A 20,325-nucleotide genomic window follows, 5' to 3' on the forward strand; every position below is an offset into this window, starting at 1 on the left:
GCACAGAGAGGGGTTTTTTTGGGTGCGGAAGGATACAGCACTATTCATCCATCGATCTCAGAGCACTTTACAAAAGAGCTAAATAGCATTATCCCCATAGTACAGGCAGGTAAAATGAGGCACAGAGCAGCATTGTGACTTGCCCAAGGACAGTGGCAGGGCTGGGAACAGAACCCAGGTCTCCTTAGCCCCTGGGGAGAGCCCGTACGCACTAGACCTCACTGCCCCCTGGCTCCCTGCTGTGATGGGTTCATAAGACATACAGTGCCCCTTCCAGCCAAGACAGGTCATGTCAGTAGACATCTGCCCGGCCCCAGGGAGCTGGTCCTGAGGCAGAGGAACGAGAGGTAACCAGAAGCAAGGGGCGGGTGAGCTGGCTGAGTGAACAAGGTGGCAGAGCAGTGCCAGGCCTTAGTCTCTGGAAGACTTCCTGCGGCACAACTTACCTGCTGGCAGAGGGGGCCAATGGCATGTCGGGAAGGCAGGGAACAGGGGGTTCATGCCACATCCCAATGAGCACACCGCATGCGGCTACAGGGACCTGGCCATCCCTGCCTGGCAGATCCAGTGTATAGACGCAGACACCCAGGCAGCCGAGCGCCAGTCCCTTTGATGCCCTGCGTCTGCTCTGCCTCCGCGCAGCGGGGGTGTTAATCAGGGGCGTCATCCCCATGGAGTGCCGGTATTGTACCAGCCAGCCTTGCCTTTGATCTCAGCTGACTGGCATTTCAAACGCCGCAGCCTGGGAGAAGCCACCTGCGGGAGGCCTAGACAGATGGAGCGCGCGGCGGGAAGGGATTGCAGGGCAGGATTAAAAATGTGTTTTGTCTGGGCTCCGCGGCAGTCGGCACTGAGGGAACTGTCGGCTTCCATGACCCGCATAGCCGCACACCCATTGCATGGCTGTGCCCCCTCCTCTACCCGGTGCAGGGATGCTCTGCTCCAGCATTCGGGGTGTAACGGGGTGCTAGCTGCCTGCCCGTGGGAGCACAGAGAGGGCGATGCACAACCAGTCCATGGCTGTCAGATGCTCATTCCCTTGTTTCGTCCGTCTCAGCACCGTGCATCTGCTGGAACGTGGGCTCTGGGAGGAGCTAGGTATGGCTGGGATTTTGGAAATCTCTGGCTGTTGGAGCCAAGGCGTGTCAGCGGGTGCCCGACCTGCTTTTGGAGACTCTCAGCCTGGATAGGAACGTGTTCTAGCTCACCCACCAGATATGGGCTGGATGTAGGAATCCCGGGGGAAGAGCCTCTGGATACTCGCACTGGTTCCTTCTGGTCTCAACTCGATGCCCGCTTGGCCACCATGGAGGGCGAAAGCTCAGATCCTCATTCGGCGCCTCAATGCCTTGTTAGGATCTGGGCCCAAGCCCGCACTATGGTAAGTGGGGCAGTGCCATGGGTAAGTTACCCAAACTACCAACCGCTGATATCCCTTAGCCCTGGGGGACCCTCTCCGGGCTTCAGAGGCGAGTTCGCGCTGTGCCCCCTGCTGAGGCGGCCGACAAGCCCAATGCCCAGCATGGTGATGGGTTTTGTGAGGTGGGCAGTGTACCACAGCGACAGTCGTTCTCTCTCTGTATTGTGGTTGTGCCAGGAGACCCAGTCAGGAATTGGGGCCCTGTTACCCGGGGTGCAGTGCGGTCCCTTCCCCTACGAGACGGCAGGCGGGCCGGACAGAAGGAAAGACCCAAGCTGGTACCGTTGGCATGGATCATCCTCCAGCCGCAGCCAGCCACGGCAGAGTCTCCCCAGCCCTGCCTGTGGCCGGTGGTTCTGTGCCCTCGTGCCACTCCCCTGCCCTCCGTCCCAAGAGGGGTAGATTGCAAGCGGCTAGGACGGTGCTAACCCTCCGCACCCATCCCTTGCCAGCCGACACATGTTCATGGGATGTGTAGCCGGGGAGCCGGATTTCAAGGCTTTGTTTATGGCCTCGTTTGGCTGTTTAATTGACAGGACCTGCCCTCGGCCGTGGGGTGGAAACCAGCAACTCCTCTCCTGTTGGCCGCCAGGGTCTCCGAGGCAGCTGGAGGCATTTCCTTCTCTCCCGGCTATACCAGAGCAACAGAGATGAAGGCCTCAGTGGTATGTAAGTGCCTAACTCCTAGTGGTTTAATGGGAGTTAGGTGCCTAAATTCCATGGCCGTATCTCAGGCGTTAGCATCCTCCGGAGAGCAAGAGCCCTGCTTTGCTCTCAGCCTTGTTGCTGCGGCAAAATAGCTTCGACTCCCAACCGCCTGTGACCGCTGCTCTGAATCCCTCCTTAGGACTGTCACAGGGTGAGCTGGCCCTTTAAGGGGAGGCGGGCTCAGCCACACCTGGGCCAGGTGGCAAGTGATCCCTGCTGGCCCTCTGGCCCTAAACTGACTTGAGCCCCTCCCCTCACTTGGGAAGGGGACTAAACTCCATGCCCCTTAAAGGGCCAGCTCATCCTGTGATTAGGACCTAGAGTGGGGAGCTTTCAAAGCCAGCTCGCTTGTTGGTTTCCTGCTAATCAGATTTGTCTTGCAGCCCTGACAGCTGGGGCTGGGGGCAGTCAGATCTCAGGTTCCAGGGCCTACACTGATCTCTCATCCCGGGGTCAGGAAGGAATCCCAGCCCCCGGCCCACTGGCCAGGTGCATTCTGGGCTTTTCTTCCCACCACGCAGCAGATATTGGCTGCGGCTGGGAGCAAGATGCCGAACCTGATGGGCCAATCGCAGTGGCTGAGTTTGTCCCAATCTTGGTAGCTGATTTGCTGCTTGAGCGGTTCCACCCCAATCAGGCTGGGGGAGGGCTGATGTCATAGCCCGGAAGGGTTGTTACTGGTGCCAAGACAAGATTTGCCCAGCAATACAGTGGCCGAGTGTTGCACCAATAGCTTATGAAAGGCCTGCCGGGTCGTGGGGGGAAGCAGCAGCCCCATTGGTCACCGTTGTGGATAAAGGTGTACAGGCATCTTTGCACGACTTCGAAGTGCTGCATGGGCACTTTGCACGCGCACCCCTCCGGCCCCATACGTGCACGCCCGGCTTCCAGAGCGGGATGCGAGCATCCTTCAGGGCAAAGGGAGACCGAATCCATAGGGCAGAGATTTGCACCAACCAGGTGCAAGGCCCGGGGCGAAGGAGAATTGGGTCCAGTCTGGCTGCAACGGGTCCAGGCGGTGGCATGACACTGAGCCAAAGGGCATCAGGCAAAGTCCTGGCTGGCGGGATCCATCAGGCTGTGACGTAGTTTTCCAGCACCTGATCTGGGGCCAGGCTTTCAAAAGAGCTCAGGTCCTTTTGAAGCACCTGAATAGCCTGGGGTGACCCCACGGCTGGATTATCGGAAGAGCTCGCAAACTGCCTAACGTGGAAGCTGTGCTCTAGTGCAAATGATGGGTGCTGCTCTCTGGCCCTTCATCCCGGGGGGCAGGGGGCTGTCGAGACAAGGGAGCAAGGAGATGCTGGCTGAAGTGGTGCAAAAGGAAGGGGGTTTTGTAGCTTTCCAACCCAAAGTGACATACAGCCCCAGGCAGCCTCCCCGGCACCGGTTTCCTCCGGCCCCCAGCAAAGCTCCATGGCAGAAACCTCGAAGGACCTTCACTGGGCTGTTACCCGAGGTCCTGCTCTAACTGGTGCTGGTGCTTCTTCTTCATTAACACTAGGGGGGTTGTGTCAGGGGAACGCTCGGTGACACTTGTCAGGCTCCCAGCCAAGTCCGACCGATCCAGTGGGTGCCTGCAGGTGCCAGACTGTGGCTTCTCCCAGCCTGCTTGATGCTGTCACCCGAGGGCTGTGTGCTAAGGTGTGTGTGGGGGTACTGCCAGGCTCCCCCCGCCCCCCCGATACCTGCAAACGTGGCATTGTGTTTGCCATCTGGGCACAGCCGGGGGGCAGTGTCCGAGGTTCAGGCCTGAGCGACCTGCTCCTCCGAGGGCGATCCCTTCCACCACCGCGGCCCGGTCCTCATTGCAGGCCGCAATCTCTCGCATGTGACTGTGTCCCCAGCAGGGAGCAGCGTTCCAAGAAGGCCTGGACAAGGTGGAAGGGTGTAGTGGGACTTGTCGCACATGGCGACGGGGTGTTTAACTGGGCCCTCTCCGGGGCTGCTACGGCTGCTGGCGCAGAGCCGGTTTGACGTGCCTGGAGGGAGCAGCGTGGGTCTGGGTGGGGGGCATCAGGAACTACCCAAGTGCACGATTTCTTTGTGGATTGGCCTAGCCACGTCCCGGGATCCAAGCTCCCCATCCTGCCCCTGACCGAGAGGATGGGGCATCTGCCTCATTCGGGGCTAGCGGCTCCTTAATGCTCTGAACCCAGGGGTTCCCTGTGGCTTTTCTGAACCCCAGTCGCTTCCCAGCTTTGGGGCAGGCCGCGAGCCATCCAGATTTTGCCTCCTTGCCAGCGTGGGGCATCCAAGGGGACCCATGCCGGTCATGTCCACTCCTCTCCGTCATGGGCTGGAGTCCTGTGATCGCCGAGGCCGGAGGGCCATGCCCAGTGACAGCCTTCAGTAGCTATTAGAGCAGCGCTTACGTAATAACCCGAGATGACAGTGCCAGCCCGGGGCAGAGAGAGACGAGCCTGTCGCTGCAATTCATCGCGCCGGGCATCACCAAGTCAAGGCGGCCGCAGGGGGGAGGATTCTTCAGCCCTGCTTTCTCGTGTCTCGCACCGATACTGAAGGAGGGGGTCTCCTGCCCCCTGCCTCATCTGTCCCTTTGTCCCTGCAGCACTGGGATAGTCAGAGGTGCCTAAGAGAGTTAGGCACAAAATTGGCTTTCACTGGGGCTTGGGCTGCTTTTCCCACTGAGGGCCTTTGAAAAAGGCCTTCCTGGAGAAGAAGGCCAGCCCTGTGGGGGGATGGGGGCGCTTCGGAGAGCCAGATTCGATGCCCTTTGCTCTACCACCTCGGACAAGTCATTTAGCTACTCTGTGCCTCAGTTTCCCCATCTTTAAAATGGGGATAACACTCGAGGGGGGCGGGGTTGAAGAGCGTGAGGTGCTCAGATAGGGTGGTGCTGGGAACCATACAGGAACCCGACAAGAGAGCCACGGACGTGCCTGACTAGGATGTTAGGAAGGTTGGGTAGCATCCCTCATCGGGGGCCAGGGCATGAGAGAGAGACGCCCCTCGGTGGGGGCTGTCAGCTGGTTGGAGTGGGGTGGCACCAGCTGGAAGCCGTCCACCGTGGGACCAATGGCCAGGCTGGCTGCATGGGAGGCGGCACCCGCGGGTACCTGGCAGTCAGGAAACACCCTCAGCTCCAGGAATCCAGCGCCTGGGCCCTTGTCTCTCCGGGTCGCTCAGCAACGCTCCGGGCACTGTTGCTTAGCAACTGCTCCATGGTAACCCAGAGAGAAGGAGTGAGTTCCACTGTATGAAGCCCAGCTGGGCGGCAGCCTGGGCCCAGAGTCGCCCCAGAGCCCAGACCCTGGGGCAAATTAGCAGAGAAAGGACATTAACCCGCCCGCCCCCCACTCCCTGCTTCGCGGGCGAGCCCCCATCTCTGGGAGCCAGATCCAGCCAGACACAGCCCTGGGGGGAGGCTGCCCTCGCTTTCCACAGGGGCCAGGATATACCGTGCGGTGGACCGCGGGATCCAGGCTGGTCTATATGGGGAGGGGTGGCGTATATGTGGGTTAGTCTATATAGTGAAACTGGGTCCTGGATCGCTGCTGGGCTATACAGGGCAGTGGGATCTATATGGGGCTGCTCTCTATAGCATTTGTGGTGCGCAGCGGAGTGTATGTGGGGTGGTATGTACAGTATAGCCCAGAACTACGTCCATGCTGTTGCGTCCGGAGCTGGGGGGGGGCCTGCGTGGCGCTGTGGGGCGGTGCCGGAGTGGCAGATCCAGCAGCCGTGGGGCTCCCCCGCTGTAAATGCCTCCGGTCGCTTTCCCGCACCGCTCTCCCGCTGCTGATCGGTGCCTCTGTCGTCCGGGGTTCAATAACCCAGTGTCTCCCCGAGCGGCCAGGCCTGCGTGTAAATAGCCTCTCTGTCCCGCGTCTCCACGTCCGGGCGCCCCGTGGCTCCATTCAGCTTCCAGTGTAAAGACCCAGGCTCCAGGCCCTGCTGTCCCCAGGCTGGCACAACGCCCTTCCCCCACCTCCACTTTCCCCCCGGGGGTGCGGGGTAATACCGGCCGCAGCACGGGGAGCCGCTCCCTTAGCTGAGCGCCGGGCCCCCTGGCCAGGCCAGCACTGGAGGACGGCACCTGGGTACGCACCGAGGGGGCCTGATCCGGAGCCCCAACGCCTGCCTCAAGGCCCCTTTGCTCCGGTCTGGCTGGTGTAAAGAGGCCAGAGCCCCAAATTCCCGGGTGGTTCAGAGCCGGGTCCTTCCCTACAGCACCACGGGGTTGGGGCTCTGTCGCCAGGGGCAGCGGGAGCCCGTGCGGAGCTGCCTGGCCCACCAGGGGCATCTCCGTGGGCCTCATGCCCCCTTTTCTTTCTCTCCTCAGAGGCCATAGCAAACAGCCAGGAATGGACCCTCAGCCGCTCCATCCCAGAGCTCAGACTGGTAGGTGTCTCCTCGCCCTCCGTGCCAGCCACCATGCGGGCGGGACGTATGGAAACATGGGACCTATGGCAGTGAGACCCGCCCCCCAGGCCTGGGTTGTCCCCCCCACATCATATTGCCCCTCAATCCTGACCTGCAGCCTTGGGGTTCCCCCCCACAGCTCTGCTGGTGCCCCTCAATCACAACCTGCAACCCCCAGTCCTGGGCTCCCACCCCCCAACCTCTGCGGTGCCCCTCAATCCTGAGCCCCAGCCCCCTGCCCTGTGCTCTCCCCCCAGGTCTGCTGGTGCCCCTCAGTCCTGACCCACAGCCCCCCTGCCCTGGGCTACCCCCCCAGCTCTGCCAGTGCCCCTCAGTCTCGACCCGCAGCCCCCAGTTCTGCCCCCCTAGTCCTGGGCTCCCACCCCCCAACCTCTGCGATGCCCCTCAATCCTGACTCACAGCCCTCTGCCCCATGCTCTTCCCCTAGCTCTGCCAGTGCCCCTCAATCCCGACCCGCAGCCTCCAGTCCTGCCCCCCCAGTCCTGGGCTCCCAACCCTGAACCTCTGCGGTGCCCCTCAATCCCGACCCACAGCCCCCAGTCCTGCCCCCCCAGTTCTGCTGGTGCCCCTCAGTCCTGACCCACAGCCCCCTGCCCTGTGCTCTCCCCCCAGCTCTGCTGATGCCCATCAATCCCAACCCGCAGCCCCCAGTCCTGCCTCCCCCACTCTGCTGGTGCCCCTCAATCCCGACCCGCAGCCCGCAGTCCTGCCCCCCCAGCTCTGCTGGTGCGCCTCAATCCTGACCTGCAGTCCCTAGTCCTGGGCTCCCCCCAGCTCTGCAGTGCCCTTCAATCACGACCCGCAGACCCCTGCCCTGGGCTCCCATCCCCAGCATTGCTGGTGCCCCTCAATCCCAACCTGCAGCCCCCTGCCCTGGGCTCCCCTCCCCAGCTTTGCCGGTGCCCCTCAATCCCAACCCGCAGCCCCCTGCTAGCCCATGGCACCGAGCCTGGCGGCTGACACTTGGCATCAGTTCAGACGCCCGAGCTCAGAGGCCTTGTGACTCTGCTGGGGGATGCGCCGAGGGGGCTGTGGAGACGGACGCTGCCCCAGGCCTGCTCCAGGACACGAGGAGCTCCCAGCCCAGTCACGGGGCAGCAGAGAGCTCTGGGGGCCCCCCAGTGGGGGATGGGGGACGGATTGGGGGTGCACTGGGCTCCCAGACATGGGAATTCCTTCCCTCCTGCCTTGCGCAAGGGAGAGCCAGTCCCCTTACCCCTTGACCAGTGACCCCTGGGGAGCCGGGTTGCGGGGGGCACTGGTGTGACTGGAGTGGAAGGGCTGGGTGGCGGGATGGGCGGGGTCGCTGTCTAGCACAGGACCGAGCGTGACCTGCTATGACCTCTGCCCTTTGGCCTCCCAGGGTGTCCTGGGGAGCACCAAGAGCGGAAAGTCGGCCCTCGTCCATCGCTTCCTCACCGGCTCCTACCTGGGCCTGGAGCCAGCTGAGAGTGAGTGCCGGGGGGCGGGCGGGGCGGCCATGGAGCCCCACCCTGACCTGGCCCTGCCTCAGGCTGCTCCTCTCCTTCATGGCCCTGCAAAGACCAGGGAGCCATGTCGGGGTGTGAGCATCCAGGCCAGCAGAGTGGAGAATGTGCTGGTTCTGTGGCCAAACTGTGCCGGTTATGTAGCCAGACCGAACTGGTTCCATGGTCAGACTGTGCCGGTTCTGTGGCCAGACTGTGCCGGTTCCGTGGCCAGACTGTGCTGGTTCCATAGCCAGACTGTGCCGGTTCCATGGCCAAACAGTGCCGGTTCTGTGATCAAATTGTGCCTGTTCCGTGGCCAGACTGAGTCGGTTCCGTGGCCAGACTGAGCCAGTTATGTGGCCAAACCATGCTGGTTTCGTGGCTAGACGGTGTCCGTTCCATGGCCAGATGGTGTCTGTTCCATGGCCAGACCATGCCGGTTCCATGGCCAGACTGTGCTGGTTCCATGGCCATATTCTGCCAGTTCCGTGGCCAGACCATGCCCATTCTGGGGCCTGAATGTGCCCCTCAGCCTAATTTTTGCCATACCTGGATTTTCTCCTAACTGGGCATTTCCCAGCAGGGTATCTTGACCTCTCCCCTCCTCCCCTTCCCCGCTAGCCCCACGTGGGATGACTCTGTCGGGTGCATTGTGGGGAGCACCCTGCATTGACTCTTTCCCAGCTGAGCCCCCCTGCCTGGCTCTGTGGATCCCCATCTCCCACCTCTCCACTCTCCTAATGGGAAGCTGCTGCCTGGGTGTGGGTGCGGGGCACTGGCCAGCTGCTGGCGCTGAGGGAGCTGCAGACAATGGCCCTGATTGAGTCCCGCACAGCTGACGGGCTGGGCACACAGAGCTGGCAACAGCTTCCCCCCAGCCATTGTCCAGAGCCCGAATGGGCCCTGATTAGACACAGGGGCTAAGTCATCAGGGCCAGCAACCGGCCAGTCACAGCCCTTAGCCCCCAGCCCATCCACACACGGGCTCTATGCCCAGGAGGCTTCAGCCTCCAATGTCCTCTTTGCTTCTGTAGTTCAAAGCCCTGGCCCTGCAGGGGAGTGCGTAGCACTGGCAACTCTGCTGGTGCCCCTCACTCCCGACCCACAGCCCCTGCTATCCCAGCCCTGGGCTCCCCACACAGCTCTGCCCCTCACTCCTGACATGCAGCCCCCTGCTAGGACTTTTGAGCAGAGGCCAGTAACCTGAGCTTTGCATCACCTCGGGGGCTGATTTTGTGACCCCAACAAAGGCCTCCCCCGAGCTCTGGGACAAGGCTGCCCGTGCCCGGGAGGGAGTTGAACCTGGTGTAGGCAGGCAGAGGCCATTGGGCACAGGGGCCCTGCTCACCTGCTCTCTCCCCCTCTCTGTGGACCCAGGTGGACAGTTCAAGAAGGAAGTGGTGGTGGACGGGCAGAGTCACCTGTTATTGATCCGAGAGGAAGGGGGTGCCCCGGACGTGAAGGTAACCGCTGGGGGAGGACTGGGGGGGGGTGGTATCGCAGGACACTGGATGCTCCCATGGCTGATCCCTGTCTCCAGAGGTCTCCACTCCGAAGACACCCCTGCAGCTCTGGCCTCAAGGCCGGGGGTGGGGGTTCCCTGGTTGTGTGTTGGGGACCCCTCCCCCCGGCACAGAGGGCCAACCCCCTTCCTGCTCTCCCCCCCCACACACAGTTTGCCAGCTGGGTGGATGCCGTGATCTTTGTGTTCAGCCTGGAGAATGAAGACAGCTTCCAAGAGGTCTCCCAGTACTACAACCTCCTGACCAGCTACCGCAGCCCCTCAGAGGTGGCCGTGGCCCTGGTGGGCACGCAGGGTGAGTGGGGCATGGGCAGGGCTGGGGTCCCGGGGAGGGGCAGGGAAGGTTTCATACCCAGAGTGGGCACTCACTGCAGGCCGTCACAATGTAGGTGGTGGATATCTGCGCAATCCCAGGGGGCTGCAATGGGGGAGGGCTCAGCGGGGGGCGCTGTGGTGCAGGGAGCTGGGTGGGGGGTCACTAGGGAGCGCTGTGGTGCAGGGAGCGGGGCAGGGGTCACTGGGGGCTCTGTGCCGCAGGGAGCGGGGCAGGGCATCACTAGGGGGCGCTGTGGTGGAGGGAGCGGAGCGGGAGTCACTAGGGGGCGCTGTGCCACAGGGAGTGGGGCGGGGATCACTAGGGGGCGCTGTGGTGCAGGGAGCGGGGCAGGGGATCACTAAGGGGCGCTGTGCCACAGGGAGTGGGGCGGGGATCACTAGGGGGTGCTGTGGTGGAGGGAGTGGGGCGGGGATAACTAGGGGGCGCTGTGGTGTGGGAGCGGGGCGGGGATCACTAGGGGGGTGCTGTGGGGCAGGGAGTGGGGCGGGGGTTACTAAGGGGCGCTGTGGTGTAGGGAGTGGGGCGGGGATCACTAGGGGGCGCTGTGGTGTAGAGAGTGGGGCGGGGATCACTAGGGGGCGCTGTGGTGCAGGGAGCAGGGCGGGGGTCACTAGGGGGTGCTGTGGTGCAGGGAGCGGGGCAGGGGTCACTAGGGGGTGCTGTGCCGCAGAGAGCAGGGCGGGGGTCACTAGGGGGCGCTGTGCCGCAGGGAGTGGGGCGGGGATCACTAGGGGGCGCTGTGCTGCAGAGAGCGGGGCGGGGATCACTAGGGGGCGCTGTGGTGGAGGGAATGGGGCGGGGATCACTAGGGGGCGCTGTGCCGCAGGGAGTGGGGCGGGGATCACTAGGGGGCGCTGTGGTGGAGGGAGCGGGGCGGGGGTCACTAGGGGGCGCTGTGCCGCAGGGAGCAGGGCGGGGATCACTAGGGGGCGCTGTGGTGGAGGGAGTGGGGCGGGGATCACTAGGGGGCGCTGTGCCGCAGGGAGTGGGGCAGGGATCACTAGGGGGCGCTGTGCCGCAGGGAGCGGGGCGGGGATAACTAGGGGGCGCTGTGGTGCAGGGAGTGGGGCGGGGATAACTAGGGGGCGCTGTGCCGCAGAGAGCGGGGCAGGGGTCACTAGGGGGCGCTGTGCCGCAGGGAGCAGGGCGGGGATCACTAGGGGGCGCTGTGCCGCAGAGAACGGGCAGGGGTCACTAGGGGGCGCTGTGGTGCAGGGAGCGGGGCAGGGGATCACTAGGGGGCGCTGTGGTGGAGGGAGTGGGGCGGGGATAACTAGGGGGCGCTCTCCCCTCGCAGTCAGCGCTGGCCCCGCTGGCCCCCAGGATCCATAGCCCGGAGCTGTATCTGGTGCATTGGGCGTTAACCCTTCACACGCCGTCGCTCTGGGGTGTTTTTCCCCATCCCTGGCCGGCCGCCCGGCTCGTGACTTGATCCCTGCCCCGAGGAGCCTCGTGGGGGGCAGCGCCCGGCCGCCAGAGGGGGTGGTGCCCGCCCACCCCGTCCGTCCGAGTGAGACGGGGCCGTTCTTTCTCCCGCCCCCCAGACAAGATCAACTCCACCAACCCCCGGGTGATCGAGGACCCGCAGGCCCGGGCGCTCTGCAGCGACATGAAACGCTGCCTCTACTACGAGACCTGCGCCACCTACGGCCTCAACGTCGACCGGGTCTTCAGTGAAGGTAACCGCCGGCCGAGGGGGTCTGAGCTGCTCCTTCCCTGTCTGCCACGGGCAAGGCCTGGCCCTTGTGGGGCTGGTGTGGCTGGGCTGGCGTGGTCTGTTCCCCCATGGATCCCTGTGGCTGGGATGGTTTGTTCCCCCTAGGGGTCCCCATGGCCGTGGCCGGGGTGGGCTCTCCCCCGGGGGGTCCCAGTGGCTGTGGCTGGGATGGTCTGTCTCCCTGGGGGTCCCTGTGGCTGGGGCAGGCTCTCCCCCTGGTAGGTCCCCGTGGCTGGGGCGGGCTTTCCCCCAGGGGGGTCCCTCTAACTGTGGCTGGGGTGGGCTCTCCCCCGGGGGGTCCCTCTAACCGTGGCTGGGGCGGGCTCTCCCCCAGGGGGGTCCCTCTAACCGTGGCTGGGGTGGGCTCTCCCCCAGGGGGGTCCTTCTAACCGTGGCTGGGGTGGGCTCTCCCCCAGGGGGGTCCCTCTAACCGTGGCTGGGGTGGGCTCTCCCCCAGGGGGGTCCCTCTAACCGTGGCTGGGGCGGGCTCTCCCCCAGGGGGGTCCCTCTAACTGTGGCTGGGGTGGGCTCTCCCCCAGGGGGGTCTGCGTGGTTCCCTGTCTCTCATAGGACTTTCCTTCCCCTCTCAGTCGCCCAGAAGGTCGTGACTCTGAAGAAGCAGCAGCAGCTCCTGGCTTCCTGCAAGTCCCTGCCCAGCACCCCCAGTCACTCGGCTGCCTCCACCCCCGTGGGCGGGATCCACCCTGGGCAGGTACGGCCCGCAGGGGGCACCGCAGCACCAGGGGTGCCCCCTCCCCGGCCCCAGCCGCCTCCAGGCCTGCAGCCCCCTTCACGGAGCCAACAGCGGGATGTTGTACAGACAAAACTACACAGGATCTTTTCAGGAGGCAAGACAAAGACGCCACATTTATTATGATAACAATTTGATTTATGACCAATAACTAATATTTTAATCCTTATACACACACATTATACCCAATACCTATACACACACATTCACACACACACACACACACACACACACACATCAGATGTTTTGCAGCTGCTCCATAGTTACCAGTCCTGGACATAGCTTGAGTTCGTGGCTTGATTTTGCAGCTTGGGTTCGTAGCTTGTGGTGGCAACTGGCCAGGAAAGCTGGGCACAAGGACGAGCTGGGTCTCTGTTGGGCCTGCACCGATGTCCTGCCATGTTGGCAGCAGAATGTTACCCTCCAAAGTCTCCCATCTCATCCATCCTTTTTGTAGGCTTTAGTTTGAATCCAGAGTCATAGGTCTTGCTGTGTCAGGCTGCTCTGGGTTTGGTGATTGATCACCCGTCAATTGCAGGCCTGACTTTCAGCCTAGGACCTGGCTTTTATCTTCCTTCTATTGTACCTTTTCTTTTTAGGATGGACTCCTCTTACTTTGTTAGGGCTCTTGTCTGCATCTTCAACCCGTGGGGTTTGAACTCTATTTCATCAGGACAGGCTGGGGCTGGAGGTTGATTCCATCATCCATCCATACCTCAGTCACACATTTAAACTAAACTAATAAGATTACAGCAGGGTTTGCAAACATGAAGGTTGGAGGAAGCTTTTACAAAATGGAGTGAGCATTTTAAAATGGAGTTTGAATTACAAGATGGTAAACAGTGAACAGAAGTTACAATGTAGGCAAGTGTAGTGAATGGTGAACAGACGTTACATTAATAAAGTGAACAATTAAAAACAATTTCATTTATCAGTTCGTAACATTCTGCTGCCAACATGGAAGGGCATCGGTGCAGGCCCAACAGAGACCCAGCTCGTCCTTTCCTGGCCAGTTGCCGCCACAAGCTACTAACCCAAGCTGCAAAATCAAGCCACGAACTCAAGCTATGTCCAGGACTGGTAACTATGCAGCAGCTGCAAAACATCTGATGGGTGTGTGTGTGTGTGTGTGAATGTGTGTGTGTATAGGTATTAGGTATAATGTGTGTGTATAAGAATTAAGATATTAGTTTTTGGTCATAAATCAAATTGTTATCATAATAAATGTGGCGACTTTGTCTTGCCCCCTGAAAAGATTGTGTGTAGTTTTGTCTGTACAACAGGGACAGTTCCAGCCCCAACGGCACCGCAATGCCCAGGCCTGCTCGATCTGCCCGCTGGACCGAGACAACTGGGATAAGCACGGCCCTGGGGGGGGTACAGACAGAGCTGGCACTGCCCTGGCCTGGAGGGGGGGAATAGGCAAAGCTGACACTGCCCTGGATGGGGGGGCATAGGCAGAGCTGGCATTGCCCTGGGGGGGCATAGGTAGAGCTGGCACTGCCCTGGCCTTGGGGGTTATAGGCGGAGCTGGCACTGCCCTGGCCCTGGGGGAGTGTGTGTCCGGGGGCGGGGGGTTATAGGCAGAGAATAAAAGTCAGGAGTCCTAACTCCCAGTCCCCACTGCTTTAACCACTAGGCCCTACTCCCCTCCCAGAGCTGGGGAGAGACCCGAGGAGCCCTGGCTCCGCCCCTGCCCCTTTAACCCCTAACCCCCCACATGGTCACTGCACTCCCTGGCCCTCCGCCCGTCAGGGAGAAGGAGTCGTCAGAGGGGGGCATTTCCATGGCCCAGGGGGAACGGGGCCCGTGGGCAACGGGTGGCTCCGGGCAGTGGGACACTGATGCCCGGTGCCCGGGGCTCTTTTCCAGGCCAGTAATGGAGGCCACGCGAGCGATTACTCCTCTTCCTTGCCATCTACACCCAACATCAGCCACCGCGAGCTGCGGAGCGAAGGCTCGGTCGGGATCGGCACCCCCAGCTCCCTGCACCGCGGGGCCAAGCGCCGCACCAGCCTCTTCACGGTGAGCCCCCCCCATCTCCGGAGCTCCCGCCTGGGCACGTCGGATGGTGCCGTTCCCCGGAATCCCGTGCCACTGCCGGCCACGTGCCGCTGTGGGCTGCAGCCACACCCCACCGTTGCCGGGGATTGGGAACGCATGGGAAGGTGGGGCACGGGCATGTGGGTTTGGCTCTCAGACAGCTCAGTGGCACCCCCTGGGGCTGGGGCAGCTCAGCGGCGCCCCCTGGGGGCGGGACAGCGGTGTATCCTGGGGGTGGCTCAGCAGCGCCCCCTGGGGGCGGGACAGCGGTGTATCCTGGGGGCGGCTCAGCGGCGCCCCCTGGGGGCGGGACAGTGGTGTATCCTGGGGGTGGCTCAGCGGCGCCCCCTGGGGGCGGGACAGCGGTGTATCCTGGGGGTGGCTCAGCAGCGCCCCCTGGGGGCGGGACAGCGGTGTATCCTGGGGGCGGCTCAGCGGCGCCCCCTGGGGGCGGGACAGCGGTGTATCCGGGGCGGCGGCTCAGTGGCGCCCCCTGGGGGCGGGACAGCGGTGTAGCCTGGGGGCGGCTCAGTGGCGCCCCCTGGGGCGGGACAGCAGTGTATCCTGGGGGCGGCTCAGCGGCGCCCCCTGGGGGCAGGACAGCGGTGTATCCTGGGGGCGGCTCAGTGGCACCCCCTGGGGGCGGGACAGCGGTGTATCCTGGGGGCGGCTCAGTGGCGCCCCCTGGGGGCGGGACAGCAGTGTATCCTGGGGGCGGCTCAGTGGTGTGCCCGGGGGCGGGACAGCGGTGTAGCCTGGGGGCGGCTCAGTGGCGCCCCCTGGGGGCGGGACAGCGGTGTATCCTGGGGGCGGCTCAGCGGCGCCCCCTGGGGGCAGGACAGCGGTGTATCCTGGGGGCGGCTCAGTGGTGTGCCCGGGGGCCGTGTTCCTTTTGCTGAGGGCTCCTTGTCGCGTTGCAGAACCGCCGGGGCAGCGATTCGGAGAAGAGGAGCCTGGACAGCAGAGGGGACAGCACGGGCAGCGGCCGCGCTATCCCAATTAAACAGGTGAGAGCAGTGGGCACAGCCGGGACCCGGCCACCTCGCCCCGTGGCAGCTGGCATCCCCCCCCAGTGCCCGAGAGGTGCCCCTAGGATTTTCCTTTGCAACAGGGACATCCTCAAGTGCACACACACACACACACACACCCAGCAAACACACACACGCCCAGCACACACACACACACCACCCAACACATGCATGCCCACCCAGGAACACACACGGGGATGCACACAGCTCTGATGGCTTCAGCCCAGCCTCCCTGGTATTTGTGCATGTCCAGCGAGGGGTCTGACCCCGACTCGGGGGGAGCAGTCCCGGCACCCAGCCAGCCCACCGCACACACGGACAAACACTGTCTCCATCTCCCTGGCCCTCCCGGGGCGGCTGACTGCCCAGATGCCAGGGAGTAAGTGGCATTGGCTGTAATCTACCCGCTGAGCCTCTCCATCCCCACCAGCACTGGTGGGGACGGATCGGGGAGCTCAGGTCACAGCTCCGTGGGGATCCGGCCACAGCCAGCGCGCTGCGGTGACCAGGTCTGCAATCCTGCGCTGGGCAGAGGGTGAGGGGTGTCCAGTGAGCACGGGTGAGCTATCAACGCAGGGAACCTCCCCCGGGCAGCAGCTCCTGCCACGCTGAGGCTCGGGGCCGTGCCACACCCAGCCTGGGCCGAATGCAGGATGACCCACAGCCGTGGTCATGGCTGGATACCGGCTGTGGGGTCCCTGAGAGGAGGTGGTGGCCCCTAGTGCACGGAGCACTGCACTGAGACCCAGCCGACCGGGGTTTTATTCCAAGCTCAGCCACTGACCGGCTGGGTGACCTGGCACCTGGCACAGTCTTGCTCTGTGCCTCAGTTTCCCCCTCTGTCAAAAGGAGGGGGGCTCCTTGGCATGGATAATGCACTCTGCGACCCCAGGCCAGCAGCCCTGGGAAGGGCACAGGGTTCATCCCACACCCATGCCGAGGCCGGACGGGAGAAGGTGGCTCAGGGCTGGGCGGGCTCCATAAATGACCGGCAGCCCTCCTTGCTCACCGTGGGACAAGGCCCAGTGTCACTCCAGGGGTGGCGCCGTCACCATAGAGTATGGGAGGGGGAACTGCACTCGCTTGGTCCCTGGGACACAAGGTCCTTGGGGCTCACACTGAGCACTCCCCCGGGCTGTGAGCTGCACCCCAAGTCACCCTGCTAGCCTCCCCTGATGTGGGCAGAAGCCTGGAGGAACCCCGTGCCCCCTCCCCTGGCCTTGGCTAACCTGCCCCACTCTCCCCAGAGCTTCCTGCTGAAACGCAGCGGCAATTCCCTCAACAAGGAGTGGAAGAAGAAATATGTGACCCTATCCAGCAACGGGCTTCTCTTCTACCACCCCAGCATCAACGTAAGTCCCTGGCCATGCCCCCCGCGCCAGGGCCCTGCCCGGCTGAGAAGCGGCTGAGCACCCAGATCCCTCGCCAGCTGTGGCTCATTCAGCGGCTCTCCTGGTTTCCCCATCTCCCTCTGCCCGCTGAATGCCAGCACTCAGGACCGGGTGCCCAATCTGCACCATCCCGCCATGGGAGAGGGGACGCCGCCCCATTGTATGGGACTGGAGATGGGCATGCAGGGCGGAGAGCCAGGTGGAGGTGGCTCCACGGGGGCTTTGCGGTGACTCCCCGTCTCCTCCCTCCCCCTAGGATTACATTCACAGCACCCACGGGAAGGTGATGGATCTTCTGCGCACCACTGTCAAGGTGCCTGGCAAGCGCCCCCCCAGGGCCATCTCCGCCTGCAGCCCCTCCTCCAGCATCAACGGCCTGGTGCGGGATGTGAGTGGGGGGCAGGCGCCCGAGGGTGGTGGTAAGTGACCGCAGGGCCTAGCTCTGTGCGGGGACCCAGCCGGGGCGCCAGCACCTGGACTGTGGGTGATGGGCAGCCTGGCACCCCCAGGGAAGTGAGGGAGGCAGGGAGCCTGACACTCGTGTGCGTAGGGGAGGCTGGCACACCGGGGGAGGCAGATGGAAGGGCACGAAGGGGCCTGGCTCTCTCTGGGGAGGGAGGCCGGGCTAGGTGCCTCAGGAGGGTCTGGCATTCTAGGGTGACTCTGGGTCCCCCCAAGCTGAGCCCAATGCCCAGCTGTCTAACACAGCCCAACAGTGACATCTAGTGGCACGGTGGATTGCTCCTTGTGCCGGCTGGCACGGTGAGTCCATATGTCATCGTATGGGACCAGCACGCTGTCTCGCCTGAATCCACGGTCCTTCGCCTTGGGAAGACCCCTCAGCTCCCCTTCTCTCCCCACAGCTAGCCTCTCCCCTGCGGCACTGACCATCCCGACAGAACAAGTGGCCAAGGCCCTGGGGAAGACGGACAGGCCTCTCCAGCGTTGCGCTTCGGCCGCCAGCGCCAAGACCTCCGGTGGGGGTAGGTTCGGCGCTACCCACTGCAGTGCCCAGCGTCCCTCTCCAATGGCCGGAGAGCAGAGTGGGGGCAGGGAAGGCCACTGGGGGGTTACGTGGCGGCTGTAGGGCACACTGGGCTCCCAGCAGGACCTCTGCTGATGGAGGCACTGACGCTTCAGGTAAACCCTGGCTGGATGCTGCCCAAGGACCCCAGAGATTGAACCTGGAACCCCGATCACGACCAGGGGCCCCAGAAATCCCTCTCCAGAGCCTGGCAGGGTGGCTGGCTCCAATCCCTGAGAATGCCAGTGGGGTTCTCTGAGCACCGGAGGGATCGGAAGATGGGGCAGACGTGGGGTGACTTCTCCCGCCTGTGTCTCTCTGCAGAGGGGTCCCCGGCCGGAGAAGGGGGCTCCAGCCCCAGCCCCGGCGGCAAAGACCCGCCTCCTTCGCCCATGATTGACAGGAAGAAGCATCGCCGGAAGAAGCTGATGACCCCCTCGAAAACCGAGGGGTCGACGGGGCAGGCGGAAGGTGAGGGAGGCTGTCACCGCGGTAACGCAGGGAGCCGAGCACAGCAGCCCTGGCTCGGGGGCCCCAGAGCGGCACCCTGGGAATGGCCTCGGAGGAGGTGCCCGGAGCCGAGCGGGGGGCGGACAAAGAGGTCAGCCCGTGGGACTCTTGGATGCCTTCGACGGGCTCCCAGGGCACGAGTGGGGCTGTGTCTACACTACAAAGCAACAGGGCTTGACCCCTGGGTCCCAGCTTGACTCTGGTTCGGACCCTCCACCCCTGGGGGGTCCGGAGCCTTGATCCAAGCCCTGGGGGCTAGTGCGATTTGCGTGTAGACAGGAGTGGGTTTGGCTTGAGCCCACCTTCGACCCCTGCAGTGTAGACGTACCCAGAGACCTGCCCCGGCGGGGAGGACTGCCACAGAGCCCGGGGGGCAGGGTGACTCTGACCCAGAGCAGGGTGGCATGGGGCACGCCCAGCCCAGAGCAGCACGCCCAGGCGATACCGCTCCAGTCTGACAGCCAGACTCTGCGCCATTTCATTCCCGCTCTGCGAATGGCTTCCCAGCACGCCCCACCCCCTCGCCCAGCTCTCCCCACGCTCCCCACCTCTCCAGGGGTGGGGGCCTCATACTGCTCACAGCTTCCTCCCTCCCCCACCAGCGCTTTGCCTCCCCTCCCCCTGGGTGGGATCCCCGTCTTCTGGCTTTTTCTCTTGACCGTATCCCTTTATTCTCTCCCGCCTCCCGCCGTCCCCCCCCCGGACTCTCGGCAGCCAAGCGCAAAATGTGGAAATTAAAAACCTTTGGTAGTTTAAGAAATATTTATAAAACAGGTAACGCGCAGCGGCCGTCACGCGGTGCTGGTGTCACTCATGCATGTCAATGTGCTTCCATCGTTTGGTGCCGCCGGCCTCCTGGCTCTGGTGCCACCACCCCCACCCGGGGCGGGGAGGAGCCCGACCATACCTAGGGCAAGGGGCAGGGCAGACAGCCGGGTCTCGAGCTCCAAGCCAATGCCGAAAGTGCTGGCTGGCACGGGATGAAGGCAGGGGCACTGCTCTGACAAGTTGCCATTGGCCCCTGCCCCGCCAGCATGCTGCATGCCCGCATGCTGCTTGTACGCTCATCTCCGCCAGGTTCCCCCGCCTCACAGCCACCCTCTGGCCAGCAGGGGGTGGTAAGTGCCACTTCGCTGGTGCTCCCAGCTTCCTCCTGACACTACCCAGCTGGCCCCAGCTCCTTTAAAGGGGTGTTTGGGATCCTCCCTACAAATAAACCTGGAAGCAAGAGGGTGCTTGGCCAGGCAGGGAGCCCCTCACGCCCAGCCTTGGTGCCCCTAGTCCAGCAGACAGACCTCCCCCAGCCTGATTGTTCAGAACCATTGGGTCACTCCGGTGGGGTGCCCAGGTGGTGACCCTTCCCTCCCACCCCCCCGGGCTGGGGGCTCCTTTTCCCTTCTGCAGAGGAGGAGAACTTCGAGTTCATCATCGTGTCGAGCACGGGCCAGACGTGGCACTTCGAGGCAAGCAGCTTCGAGGAGAGGGACTCCTGGGTCCAGGCAATCGAGAGCCAGATCCTGGCCAGCCTGCAGTGCTGTGAGAGCAGCAAAAACAAGGTATGTCGGCCCCAGCTGCTCCCCAGGGCCAACCGCCTCCTGGGGCATTTCCCAGAGTCCTCTCTTGGCCATCCAGCTGCTGAGCCACCAGGACAGCCTGGGAACTCCCTGCAAAGCCCTGCCTTGCCACCTGGGCGGGTCCCTGCCTGCCATCAATCAGTCCCTTCAGAGAGGGAAATGCAGCCACTTCTGGGGTACAGCGGCCAAAGTGTACAGCTCCCGGCATAAACATGCATTGGGGGTGGAACTGGGCCAGACCTCTTTCTCTGGGGTCTTTAATGTCTGTGCAGGGAACCCTCTCACAGGGAGCGATTCACCCCTGAGCAGAGGGGGAGCCCAAGGTGGATGCCACTGATGTCCCACAAGGCAGAGGGGAGTCTGCCAGGACTAGAACTGGGGCCGTTTCAGCTTGGACGTGGCTCACCTCGAGCCCTGCGGCTTC

The 20,325-nt window shown here is 63.3% G+C and overlaps 1 protein-coding gene across 4 annotated transcripts in view; it reads left to right on the top strand.

Moving 5' to 3' along the window:
- Positions 1-20,325, top strand: part of AGAP2 (ArfGAP with GTPase domain, ankyrin repeat and PH domain 2) — a 55,945-nt gene that overhangs the window by 32,837 nt on the left and 2,783 nt on the right. For 2 of the 4 annotated variants that reach the window (XM_030554597.1, XM_030554595.1), the window contains exons 2-15: positions 6,435-6,493; positions 7,899-7,986; positions 9,382-9,467; positions 9,680-9,821; positions 11,408-11,542; positions 12,171-12,292; positions 14,204-14,356; positions 15,295-15,381; positions 16,650-16,754; positions 17,050-17,212; positions 17,657-17,776; positions 18,142-18,288; positions 19,042-19,101; positions 19,732-19,883. In XM_030554597.1, the coding sequence (XP_030410457.1) occupies positions 6,435-6,493; positions 7,899-7,986; positions 9,382-9,467; positions 9,680-9,821; positions 11,408-11,542; positions 12,171-12,292; positions 14,204-14,356; positions 15,295-15,381; positions 16,650-16,754; positions 17,050-17,212; positions 17,657-17,776; positions 18,142-18,288; positions 19,042-19,101; positions 19,732-19,883 (1,619 nt within the window). The remainder of the gene's footprint in view (positions 1-6,434; positions 6,494-7,898; positions 7,987-9,381; positions 9,468-9,679; positions 9,822-11,407; positions 11,543-12,170; positions 12,293-14,203; positions 14,357-15,294; positions 15,382-16,649; positions 16,755-17,049; positions 17,213-17,656; positions 17,777-18,141; positions 18,289-19,041; positions 19,102-19,731; positions 19,884-20,325) is intronic. The other 2 variants (XM_030554598.1, XM_030554596.1) reach the window with 1 other exon arrangement.

Source organism: Gopherus evgoodei, chromosome 3, assembly GCF_007399415.2.
Source record: "Gopherus evgoodei ecotype Sinaloan lineage chromosome 3, rGopEvg1_v1.p, whole genome shotgun sequence".
Taxonomy (NCBI): Eukaryota; Metazoa; Chordata; order Testudines; family Testudinidae; genus Gopherus; species Gopherus evgoodei.